The 13648-nt window shown below is 45.7% G+C and overlaps 1 protein-coding gene across 5 annotated transcripts in view; it reads right to left on the bottom strand.

The window, feature by feature from the left end:
* MYO5B (myosin VB) overlaps nt 1–5390 on the bottom strand; it is a 291515-nt gene extending 286125 nt beyond the window's left edge. For all 5 annotated transcript variants that reach the window (XM_053408482.1, XM_053408479.1, XM_053408481.1 and 2 more), the window contains exon 1: nt 4954–5390. In XM_053408482.1, coding sequence (XP_053264457.1) covers nt 4954–4980 — 27 coding nt within the window. In that variant the 5' untranslated portion in view covers nt 4981–5390. The remainder of the gene's footprint in view (nt 1–4953) is intronic.
* Nucleotides 5391–13648: the final 8258 nt, after the last annotated feature.

The raw sequence follows: 13648 nt of genomic DNA on the forward strand, positions 1-13648 counted from the left end.
GCTTCCAGGTATTTAACATATGCGTAACAGGTAGAAGAAGAAAAATCAACAAGCGATGTTTCCCCTCGCTGCTATACTTCCATAGCAGAAAGAACTGCCTCTGTTGGATTTCCGTCTGTAGCGCTGCAGCTAAAGACATAGGAGCTCTAATAGAAGAAAAACAAAAGTTTGCAAACCTATCTGGGGTCGTTTCTGGTGAGAACCCAGGCATTTGCAAGCACTGAATGTACCTGCCCTAGAGTGTGTCTGGGAATCTGCAAAGTACTCATTTCCTTACAAGTTAAGCAACTTTAGACTCTGGACTTCATGAACTTACCTCCCCGCCCCCTGCTCTTAAGATGGTAACGTATGCTATTTTAGTTTTGTAAGGTGATGAGCCCTCCTCCTGCTCATTCTACCTGGTACAGCCCCAGACTTTTGCCCTCTAAATCCTGCTGCAGGTCTAACCCCGCTAAGAAATCAATCACATGTTTCTTAGCAAAGACACAGTGTAAGCTAACCTGCTCCTCATCCAAGAAATTCCAGAAGGTAGCCATGCTTTCACAGCAAAACTAAGGAGGGCTGCAATGCTAAACACATTCATTAGGGCAGCCTTCGTCAACCTGGTGCCCTCCAAATGTAGTCCAAAACATCTGGAGAACATCTGGAGAGCACCAGCTTGGTGAAGGCTATACTAAGGCATAACCCCTACTGAACACAATGGGACATACCTCTGGGTAACCTTACTCAGGACTGCACTGTCTGGGTTTTTTTTGCCCCTTTACAGGCTAGCAGATGGACTGCAGCATAGATTTTCATGGACCGGAGTCAACTTTGAGAGACATACAAAAGGTTACCCTCCATTGCCACTTGATAGATACATAGGTACACACATAGGGAAAGAAAAAAACTCCGTAAAACAGCGATGCTGAAAGATGATGAAATACAAGAGATACAGCCTGCGACATTTTTTATGCAAAACTCAAACACAAGATAAAAATACTGACTGCCATATTGAACTATGAAATGACCTATTTCCATCTCTGCTAATTTAGCAACTGTAGTGGAACAGAACCCTGGTCTGGGTTTTAAAATTCTAAATATGCATATGCGCGTGGACATGCGATATAATATATGCATCTGTCAACGGAGAATGTTATTTCAGGCATCTAGTCCAGGGGCTGTCAACCTTCTTAAGCCTGTGAGCGCATATGGATTGTTGAGCGAGGGCCACAGAGGCCAATCCTTCTGGGTCACTTCTCTGCTGCCCCTCCTCCCCACACACCTCAGACAAAGTGTACATCATAATAATAATACAATAATTTATTATTTATACCCCGCCCATCTGGCTGGGCTTCCCCAGCCACTCTGGGCAGCTTCCAACACAATATTAAAATACAGTAATGCCTCAAACATTAAAAGCTTCCCTAAACAGGGCTGCCTTTAGATGTCGTTTAAAAGTCTGGTAATTGTTGTTCTCTTTGACATCTGGTGGGAGGGCGTTCCACAGGGCGGGTGCCACTACCAAGAAGGCCCTCTGCCTGGTTCCCTGCAACCTCACTTCTCGCAGCGAGGGAACTGCCAGATGGCCCTCGGCGCTGAACCTCAGTGTCTGGGTAGAACGATGGGGTTGGAGACCCTCCTTCAGATACAAGACGTGTCATGTTTTTCCAAGTGATCTGGGTAGAACTAACCTTTTGAAAAACCCACAGACCTGAAAGAGGAAGTGGGAAAGAGCATCATTCTTCCAACTTCCTCCTCCCCAAAAACAAAGCTCCGAGTACCGTATTTTTCGCTCTATAAGACGCACCAGACCATAAGACGCACCTAGTTTTTTCAGGAGGAAAAGAAGAAAAAAAATATTCTGAATCTCAGAAGCCAGAACAACAAGAGGGATCGCTGCGCAGTGAAATCAGCAATCCCTCTTGCTGTTCTGGCTTCTGGGATAGCTGCGCAGCCTGCATTCGCTCCATAAGACGCACACACATTTCCCCTTACTTTTTAGGAGAGAAAAAGTGAGTCTTATAGAGCAAAAAATACGGTATTTCTCAAGAGAGAAAAAAAGGTTACCACCATCTCCAGCTCCTGACAAAGCAGGGGGGGGCACACCTGGAAGTTTTTAGGCACCAGGGGAAAACCTCAATAATGCTACTGCGCCAAAAGGCACCACATTTGGTGACCCCCTGATGTAGCCCATAAGCATCCACAACAAACCCAAGGACCAAATCTACACTTTATGTCAGAATTCCATGGCTGGGGCTCCGAAGGTAATTTTCTTCCTCAAACAGCACCCACAATAGGGAGGTGATACAAATCTGAGTCATGGCATCACTTCCCTGTCAGTCCTTCTGCCCACATGTTAAAATGTATGACCTCTCAGGTGAGGTGCCTCAGGAGGAAATAAAACCTCCAGGGGAAAAAGCTGAGGCATATAGGGTTTGCCAGGTAGAAGCGTTAAGAGAATTCTTAAGAAAACTTAAGAAAACCACATTTGGTCCTGTTGCAATAGGGAAGGGTACGTGGAACGACCTGCTGTATCAGTGATCTTAAGGGCAAATGCTTGTTCTGCAGATTATATAATAATAATAATTTATTTATACCCCGCCCATCTGGCTGGGTTTCCCCAGCCACTCTGGGCGTTCCACAGGGCAGGTGCCACTACCGAGAAGGCCGTCTGCCTGGTTCCCTGTAACCTCACTTCTTGCAGCAAGGGAACCGCCAGAAGGCCCTCAGAGCTGGACCTCAGTGTCCGGGCAGAACAATGGGGGTGGAGATGCTCCTTCAGGTATACAGGACCGAGGCAGGTTAGGGCTTTAAATGTCAGCACCAACACTTTGAATTGTGCTCGGAAATGTACTGGGAGCCAATGAAGATCTTATGACAAACTGAGCAGCCCTAAAGCCGGCATTTGCCAACCTGGCACCCTGCAGCTGTTTTACACTACAACTCCCATGAGGTGTGCTGGCCGGGGCTGATGGGAGTTGTAGTCCAAAACAGCTGGAGGGCAAATGGATGGGAAAGTCTGCCCTAAGGAACAGGTACAAGCAAAGAATGCTCACTAATAATATTAATATTGGGGTTTGGGGGGGGGAATCCTTTCTACCTCCAAATAGGGCTGTGTCAGACCCAGAACCCAAACCCCATTGCCAGGTCTTCCCCTTAAGGACATTTTATTCAGGTGCAAATCACACCCCTCCCACTGTGGCAGCTCCCTTCTGCCAAAAAGAAAAGATGAAGCATTTAAAGCACATTCCCCACACCCCAAAGAACCCTGGGAACTATAGTTTCGTAAGAGTGTTAGGAAGTGCAGCTCTGTGAAGAAGAAAACTACAGTTCTTAGGATTTGGGGGGGGGGGTTAAATGTATGGTATATATGCACCCACACAGAAAGTATGGGGGGATATCGGTTTTCTGACCCCAAGAGAAGAACCAGAATTAAAATGTGTAATGCTGAATAAGGAAGATTCCTTATGCTTCAAAGGGCTTGATATGTATATCAAGGCTGCAATACTAACCCCACTTACTTGAGAGCAAGACCCATTTACTTCAATGGGACTTACTTCTGAGTAGACATGGTTAGGGTTGAGTTGCACGGCACTGTTACCAACCCTAGCACAGGAAAGAGTCAGGAGAGCATCTCTACAGATATTCAGAATGAGAAGTGGAAAAGGTTCTTAATATCAGGGCAGAATATTTTTTTTGTGAGTGGGTTTTGTTTGTTTCCTTTCTCATGGGCTGCAGCCACCCAGGGCTTTCAGGAAAAGGAGGAAGTAAAACTGGCTCAGGTAGCAGCGGGAGAACAGGTGGAGGTGGAAGAGGAGGGGAGCTCCCAGCTAAGTCACTCAACAACTGCAGCTGCCTCCTAGCAACAAAAAGTTTCACCCGCCTTTAAAAAAACAACACAGCAACAGCAAGCAGCCACTTAATCCTAAAACAGGGAAAATTGGAAAACAGGGAAAGAGTCTTACTTGAGGGGAAAGAGGCGCAAGCAGGTGGCTGCACACACACAGAGGGCTGGGTTTGGATCTGCAAGATCCGGGTGCGAGTACTGCCTTTCCCTATTACATCTGAGGTTCGGAGTTCTCCAATCCAAAACAACAACCCTGTGAGGTTGAGCCGGATTAACGTCTGCAAGATCCGACTCTGAGCTCCATCTCTCCCCATTTCATTTCACGCTCAAGGGCTCTCCAGCTTTATCCTCACAACAAACCCATGATGGGGCCAAAGAGAGGGCAACCAGCTGTGCCCTTTGAACCCAGGTCCAAGGCCAGTTATTACTCTACAACCGGCCCTCCATCAAGTGACTTGTTTGGTCTTTGGCATCACACACACAGCCTCAGCCTCCTATATGGAGTCAGTGTTGGTGCAGAGGCGTCCGACTAGGACCTGGGAGGTCGGAGTTCAAATCCCCCCTTAGCCATGAAGTTCGCGAGGGGGGCTGTGGGCCAGTCACTGCCTTCTCCCAGCCTAACCTACCTCACAGGGTTGTTGTGGGGGTTAAAAGAGGAGGAGGGGCTGGGAGACCCACTTGGGACACCTTGAGCTCCTGGGAGAAAAGGGAGGGCTGTAAACGCAGTAAAAACATTATTATTATTATTATTATTATTATTATTATTATTATTATTATTGAGAGGGAAACGGGAACAACTGCCTTTCCAACGTTGCAAATGCAATCAAGCCGAAGAGCGTTCGAGACGTTCACTGCAGGGTCAAAATACAGAGTAATGAGAAAAGAAAGGAAAAAATAAGGATTTGCTGCGGGGAGCGAACCGCAGAGCGCAAAGAAGTCAGGTGCAGAGAAGGATAGCGAGACTCCGAGGAGAGAGGAAAAGTAGCCAAAACAACTCGGGGAGGGGGGGCAGGAAGGTAGCCCTGGCCTGGGAGCCCCCCCTTGAGGGTGGGTGGCTGGCTTAGCCCCCCCCCGACCCGACCCCCCCACTCCCCCCCCACTCGACCCCTCCACTGCCGCCTTACCCTGCTATACAGCTCCGTCACCGACATCTCCTCGCCCGGGAAGCCTGATGGCGCAAAGCGAAGCCGGCGGCGCGTCCGCGACGCATCCACACGCGCAGCCGCCTGCAAAAATCCCAAAGTCCGGAGCGGCGGCGAAAGTCCAGCGGGGGCTTTACGGGGAGGGCTCGGGCCACATGGCGAGCCGCGGCCGGAGCGGGAACGGGGAGGGAGGCGCGACCTTTGCCCGGCCTGCCTCGGCGCGCCGCGGCTGAAGTTGGAGACGAAATGCCCGGAGAGGGAGCGAGGGAGGGAGGGAGGCGGAAGGTGCGCGGAGCGAGGGGAAAGAAACAGCCCTGCTGCCCGGCCAGGCGGAGCTGGGCGGCCGCTCCCTCCTCAGGTGTGGGAGGAGCAGTTCGGCGGCCGGCCGGTTCCGCTTTCCCTCCCCTACCTGGCGGCGCTTGGCGTCGGAGCTGCGCGCTTGGGGAACCCTTTGCGCACAAGACCCGGCCGCCGGCGCGCACGACGGGATCGCCCTCTGCCGGCCGCCGGGCAAACTTCCCACCCCGGAATAATAATAATAATAATAATTTATTATTAGAAAAGCAATGACAAACCTAGACAGCATCTTAAAAAGTAGAGACATCACCTTGCCAACAAAGGTCCGTAAAGTAAAAGCTCTGGTTTTCCCAGTAGTGATGTATGGAAGTGAGAGCTGGACCATAAAGAAGGCTGATCGCCGAAGAATTGATGCTTTTGAATTATGGTGCTGGAGGAGACTCTTGAGAGTCCCATGGACTGCAAGAAGATCAGACCTCTCCATTCTGAAGGAAATCAGCCCTGAGTGCTCACTGGAAGGACAGATCCTGAAGCTGAGGCTCCAATACTTTGGCCACCTCATGAGAAGAGAAGACTCCCTGGAAAAGACCCTGATGTTGGGAAAGATGGAGGGCGCAAGGAGAAGGGGACGACAGAGGATGAGATTGTTGGATAGTGTTCTCGAAGCTACCAGCATGAGTTTGACCAAACTGCGGGAGGCAGTGGAAGACAGAAGTCCCTGGCGTGGTCCCCCCAGCCACTCTGGGCTGCTTCCAACAAAACACTAAAATACAATAACCTATTAAACATTAAAAGCTTCCCTAAACAGGGCTGCCTTCAGATGTCTTCTAAAAGTCTGGTAGTTGTTATTCTCTTTGACATCTGGTGGGAGGGCGTTCCACAGGGCGGGTGCCACTACCGAGAAGGCCCTCTGCCTGGTTCCTTGTAACATGGCTTCTCGCAGCGAGGGAACCACCAGAAGGCCCTCAGAGCTGGACCTCAGTGTCCGGGCAGAACGGACATGATCACAAGCATACACCCTCAATACACAAAAACCTGTGGGCGGAGGGGACAACGACTTTTATTAATGTTTTAGTTTTTAATCTCCCGCTCCTCCCAGCATTCCCAGTGCAGACACCTTTGCTGCTGATGGGACTGGCAACTTCGCCTGCTCTGAATTTGTTTTATTTGCAAGTGTGTTTTGGCTGGATTGAATTGGGCTGCATCTGATAAAATAACGCTGTGATGTATTGTCACTCACTGTAATGAGTAATTATATCAGACCCTCCCAGTGCCCCTATTTTCAGGGACAAGTCCTTGTTTAGAGAAGCCGTCCTGGTTTCTGGATTTGATCCCAGAATGTCCCACTTCTCCCTGGCATGGCCAAACTTGGTCCTTCAGCTGTTTTGGGACTACAATTCCCATCATCCCTGACCACTGGTCCTGTTAGCCAGGTAGATGATGGGAGTTGTAGTCCCAAAACAGCTATTTTCACTGGATAAATTTTGGAGGGTTATGGAGTTATCCAACCCCCGAGCAGCCTGAAGGCAATCCTGTAAAGAGAAAAATTGTTTGTTTGTTTTTTAAATGTTTTATTATGTTTTTATATATGTTGGAAGCTGCCCAGAGTGGCTGGGGCAACCCAGTGATGTGTGGAGTATAAATAGTAAAATTATCATTATGGAATGGGACGCCCCTCTTTTCATCGGAGAAATGTTGGAGGGTATGTTTTTGTATAGAGATATTTTACTGAAGTTTTTCATAATTTGACATTTTTATTTAAATAAATTTTAAGCCACTTTGTAAAGGTAAAGGGACTCCTGACCATTAGGTCCAGTTGTGACTGACTCTGGGGTTGTGGCGCTCATCTCGCTTTACTGGCCAAGGGAGCCGGCGTACAGCTTCCGGGTCATGTGGCCAGCATGACTAAGCCGCTTCTGGCGAACCAGAGCAGTGCACGGAAACGCCGTTTATCTTCCCGCCTGAGTGGTACCTGTTTATCTACTTGCACTTTGACGTGCTTTCGAACTGCTAGGTTGGCAGGAGCAGGGACCGAGCAACGGGAGCTCACCCCGTCGCGGGGATTCGAACCGCTGACCTTCTGATCGGCAAGCCCTAGACTCTGTGGTTTAACCCACAGCGCCAGGCCCATTCCCCCCCCCCCATGCTAGAATATTAACCACAGTTCACAAATTGCAAACTAGAAAATGTCAAAAAGCCGGCAACTCTGAGCAAGAATTAACTGACCCTTTAAAATATTGTTCAGCCCAGCTTTGGGAGCAGGGGGCGAGAAAGCAACTACAAAATGCAAAAGCCAGCATTCAAAAACCAACAGCAACAATACAGTAACATTCTATTTTTGCTTTTCTAGCAGTGCTAGAAAGGAGGGGAATCTTTTTCCCAACAAACCTGGCTGCTGCGGTATTAGAGTCCATGCTATTAAACCTGCATTTTGCTGAGGCTTGGGAGTAAATCGGTTTGAGGGTTTGTAGGAAGTTGGGGGCAAATTTCATGTTGGTTAATACTGCAGTTAAGCGAAGGGTGTCCTGAAAACCAGGTCTGCACGTTTGGCAAAATCCTGAAGTGATGGTAAAGTAAATACTTCAGACAGGCTATAGGGGAGAGATGCTTTTTTAGATGCTTTTTATATGCTCCCCATATAAAAAACAGATATAGAAGAGTTTGGACTTGATACCCCGCCTTTCACTCCCCTTAAGGAGTCTCAAAGCGGCTAACAATCTCCTTTCCCTTCCTCCCCCACAACAAACACTCTGTGAGGTGAGTGGGGCTGAGAGACTTCAAAGAAGTGTGACTAGCCCAAGGTCACCCAGCAGCTGCATGTGGAGGAACAGGGAATCAAACCCGGTTCACCAGATTACGAGTCCACTGCTCTTAACCACTACACCATACTGGCTCTCTCTTTTATATAATAAAACAAGCACACTGGGTGAGCATGTAGAGGAAGTGGGAATTCTAGCAGTCTACTGCCTGCCGTTCTAGTTTTCTGCTTGTCAGAAGGTTTGTTTAACTTACTTATGTGGCCTTTTAAAGTATCTTTTACAAATGGGAGCCTTAAAAAATTGTATTCCTTCTCCCAACTTCACTCTGAAGTGGTACCATTCATACTACTCAGATTTAATAAATAGTATGTGTTTGTAGGTGCATGTGTGTTATTGGTTTGTTTTCAGTTTTATTGTGTATTTTGTGTTCTTATTTTTTATTTTTATGTTGTGAACCGCCCTGTAATCCTCGGATGAAGGACGGTATTCAAAATTAGTTAATTAGTGTTAGAATTTAATTAGAACTGGTATGTTAGAACCGGGAGACCGCCAGACCCAAAGGTGTATGAGGGTATTAGAATATAGTAAGAATTGTGGTGCACTCAGTGATAAGTCCCTGTTATTAGCTAATGTGAAGACTAATTTAGTCAGACAGGCTTTCTTAGTTGCCGCACAAAACCAGGCAGGAATGTGATCTAGATGTAGAATTATAGTATCTGAAATATACTCGGAGTTGAGTGTGGATTTCATGCTCTTTATTCAGCTCATAGTAGTGAGGAATGAAAGTTTCCCCAAAAGTTTCCCCAAAATATCTGCTTTATATACATTATTTACACAATGGGCTGCACGTGATTGGCTAATTCCTGGATTCTCCTGTAGGCCAATCAGGTTGTGGATTCACTTCCACCTGGAGCTGGATTGGGTGGCTCCTGCGGACCAATCATACTGCTGCATTGTTCTAGGACCAATCAGACTGCTGCATTCTGAATCCTATTGTTCTAGGACCAATCAGACTGCTGCATTTTGGATCCTATTGTTCTAGGACCAATCAGACTGCTGCATTCTGAATCCTATTGTTCTAGGACCAATCAGACTGCTGCATTTGGATCCTATTCAACTCAGTACATAACACCATTGTAGAATAGTAGAGTTGGAAGCGACCTCAAGTGTCATCTAGTCGAACCCCCTGCAATGCAGGAACATGCCAAAGATATGACAGGTTGCTTTCATCCCCCAACAAGGAGTATAATTTGCAGCTCCCTTAGAAAAGACTTTCTCAGAAAAGGCTGGTGTGTGATGTAACATGCACACCAGTGTGGCTTCAGCGGTTGATGATGCAAATGAATAAATCTCTAAGAACAAAGCTGGGCTGGTTTCCTATCTCCAGGATTTGCAAAGCAGGAGGCACAAAGGTTCAGTCCATGGTCGAAAGCTGCAGATGTAAAGATAGGGGAATGCAGATCACGGCACAAAGGTGAATCATAGAATCTTCAAGTTGGAAAGGGCCGCAAGGGTCATAAAGTACAGCCCCCTGCAAAGCAGGAATCTCAACACACGGTCTCTCATCCAAGCTGAAACCATACTGGACCCTGCTTAGCTTTAGCAAATATGCTAGCAGTTGTATTGCTGCACCAGTAAGAGGGCCATCTAAGTGAATAAACATCCCCATAGCATCTGTCAGTCAATTTTATAATTTAGTTATAACTGCCTTTTGATGTACATCAGGCATAGGCAAACTCAGCCCTCCAGATGTTTTGGGACTACAGCTCCCATCATCCCTGACTACTGGTCCTGTTATCTAGGGATGATGGGAGTTGTAGTCCCAAAACATCTGGAGGGACGAATTTGCCTATGCCTGATGTAGACCATGCTAATGACCAGTTGGTGACATTACAATAGAAAGCACTTTAAAAAGTGTACATATGAGAAGTAATTCATTTTTTTCACTTTATCCCAGAATGACTGCCATTTTGACCAGGTGACCCAGCATGGCAAATAATGCTGCCTGTCCACTTCTTCTGGAAAACATAGTGCAAATGCTGCTTAAGAATTAAACTGCAAACAATTCCATTTTTCTCTCGCCCTGCATAGCTGACACCTATTTTAAAAACCTGCCGGGGTTTAAAATAGGTAACTGGTTTTGCATACATGGGAGGTGTTTATTGAATGTAAATTCGTACCACCCATTTTCCTTGATTAAATCAATATATTCCCAACCACTACACTGCTCTGCCTTCCACTAAAAAAAAAAAAAAGTTAACTACACTTGGAATTGGGGTGAGAAAATTAAGCCTATATTTAATGCTGAAGGCCAGACAGTAGAAAAGGTTTCCCCAAAGCACAGTGCAGTTATTTGCATGAAATATAGATTACAGCAAATACACTGTTTTAAAGGGAATTTCTAAAACTTTCAGTTAAGAGATTTTAAAATATTATAAATTTATTGGAAGGGTTGACATGCAGGAGTTTGTCTTCTGATTTATCCAGAGAAATATTCTGATGAATTGTGACCCCTGGCATTTTGGTTCAATCCGGGGCAAATCCTTTATCCTTATCCCAAGGTCTGATCCCATGCTTCAAAGGCAGACAGTGTTATGTAGTGGTTAGTGCAGGCATAGGCAAAATCGGCCTTCCAGATGTTTTGGGACTACAACTCCCATCATCCCTAACAGGACCAGTGGTCAGGGATGATGGGAATTGTAGTCTCTAAACATCTGAAGGGCCGAGTTTGCCTATGCCTGGGTTAGAGCATCGTACCAGGAAGATCTGTATTCAAGTCTTCAATGATCCTATGAAGCTCATTGACTGGGCTTGGCCTCAGTCACCTTTCAACCTAATCTACTTCACAGGGTTGTTGTGATGATGACATGGGGAAACTTTGTGCATGCAGCTCTGAGCTCCCTAAAGGAAAGGGCAGAATTCAAGAACGATAGTTAAATAAATAACTGTTCTTTTAGAGATATCTGAAGTGAATGACTCTTAACTGAAGTATACAGAATGGACCATAGCTTCAGAATAAATAATAATAATGTTTTGTGTGCAGAAGATTAAATCCCTAGAAATCTCACAGTAGACTATGTACTGGGCAAAGTGTAAAGCAGTTATGCATGACGTGAACACTTCTTTTTTTAAAAGAAAAAATCCATTGTTGTTATTGTTATTTATTAGTTGTCTTCTGTACAATCGTCTCAAGGCGATATACAAACAGCAAAAAAAGTTAAAGACGCACAGGTAGAATCTACACACATATAAAAAACGCTTTGAGAATGCTTTTTAAAAAAGTTTTGAAACATATATTAAATTTGCCATAGCTCACCATCGCCATCTAGTGTCACATTTGCATATTGCACTAAACGACACACTTAAATCATTTTATTTGCAGCTGTATGGCTGAGTCCACAGAAATACACAGCAGGTACATTTAAAACAAAAGCCTATTCATGACAAAAACCCATTTGTCCAGCTCGGGAATAACAAAGAGAATTTCAGTTGTTTCTGGAAAGTGCAGATAGAAAGGGCACATGCTGTATCTCAGCAGCAATACTATGTTATAGAACAGGGGCCACCACATTCAAAGCCCCGCTCTGAGTTACTGCAGCTTCTGAGGACTTTGGGACTTGCAGGAGATTCGCTATGTGCAACATTGTGCATTTTACATGTTAGAAATACATATAAATACCCGTTGCAGGACTAGCCAAATCAAAGCTACCAGGTCATTCGGAGATATAAGCAATTAACCCCGCAGTTTGCAATGAGCAGGAACTGACTAATTAAGGGATAATTCATCCAAATTCGCTCTGTGTTTGTGTGCGAGAGAGGGGGGAGTGGAGGGAGAGAGAGCATGAGAGCAATCAGTGTGAGTTTCGGGACAAATCTTGCGACAGGCTAATATTCCACAACTGAAGATGCAGCAAAGCAGAAAGCTGCATCTGTTGAATTTCTGGCTGCTGTGCAGCCAGGTGTTCTGAATTGGGGTGGGGAGGCCTGGCTCTCATAATCTTCTGCATAGCACATACAAAACTTACAAGGACAGCGACTGCATCCTAACTAGTTTCATTTTGGCTTTACCGCTGACCCGCTGCAAGATTTTGTACGGCCTCAGTTTCTGAGCTGCTAGATCTTTCCAAACTCCACCCAGGAGAACTATCATATTTATCTGATTTCTTCCTGGGCCTGCCAGCCCTAAGATCCATAAGCCAGTGGCGGCAGGGTGGGGGGTATAAATAAATAAAATGAATAAAACAGTACTTATGTGCATAAATGCTGACCTTTACTTGACCACACCTAGAGTCTCCAGCTTGACTGCTAACTAAAGCCGCTGTCTGGCATGTTCCAGGAATTCCCAGGCAGCCTGTTCTGCTGCCAAAGGAAGACAACAGCCTGTAATATTTATTTATGCATGTTTTATCATGACTAATATCCTCCCCTTTATATAGAAACTGTAGTCAAGGCAGCACTTTTTTTATTCTTAACCCATTTGACAAAACAAACAGCAGATTATTTAAATAGGAGTAGTTAAAAGCACATAACTAAAAAGAGGCAGCATTTAGCTAATAGTGTGCTGTGTGTATAAAATAAATTGAGGAAGGGCTATAGCTCTGTAGTAGAGTCTAGGTCTTAAATGGAGAAGGATCATAGGTGAGTTCCCAAAATCTCAATTCAAAGGGGTCCTACATTGCAGGTAATGGAACAGACCTCTGCCGGAGACAAGAACATGCTACCTGTTATGTTACCTTGATAAGGAACGAAATGGAAAAATGCATTTTCTCCTAACTATAAAGGCTAGATTTTTTGCTTATTAAACCGTAAATCATCTCAGTCCTGTTTGCAGGACTCCTGTGTATTGTGAAGCTGTAAAGGGATCTTGCACATACACAGAGTCGTTAAAATAGGAAATGTTTGCCACTGCACTGTTGGGAAATTGATTAATCATTGCTGCCTATGGTTTTGAAGCATAAGTAACTCCTGACTCAAAACAAGCTAATCATGGATGGAACTCGCTCAGCTTTGTGCAGGAACAGGTAAGATGAACGAGGGAGAATCAACAGGATTCAGGAGGTGGGAATCTTCCAGTGTTGGGGGTGAAAATGCAGCACAAAATGAGTCACTTTGCTGCTAGGTACAAATGCTGGAAGCTTTTCAGAAATACTTGGAAAGTCAGGATCAATGTGTTCAAGAGCTTGCTCAGTAATACTGTGACAACAAGCTGACTTGTAAAACAGATTTCTCATTGAATACACTGAACCCCTCGTGGTGTGCGATTCAACACTTGTCCTATAGTTGTGATCCAAAGACAAAACGAGTGATGGGGCCAAGAGGCAGCCATGTTTATTGTCCATGTTTAAAGTGGAAGGGGCAGGAGTAATATTGTCAACAAAACGAGCGTGAAGCTGGTAGGAATCAAGTCTACCTTGTCACCCACAAGACTCAGTATAAGACAGCTTCCTATGTTCCCCAATCTGTGGGGAGAACACATCTGCATAGCCCTGTTGACTTGCCTACGGTTTCTTTCTCAGAGATTGCTAGAGATTTGGGGTATCTGGCCAAATCCTAACATTGTCACTTTTGTTTTGATTGCTCCTGCTTCTGCAAACATGGCAGCTGGATGCACAGAAATGGCA

Source organism: Podarcis raffonei, chromosome 11, assembly GCF_027172205.1.
Source record: "Podarcis raffonei isolate rPodRaf1 chromosome 11, rPodRaf1.pri, whole genome shotgun sequence".
NCBI lineage: Eukaryota > Metazoa > Chordata > Lepidosauria > Squamata > Lacertidae > Podarcis > Podarcis raffonei.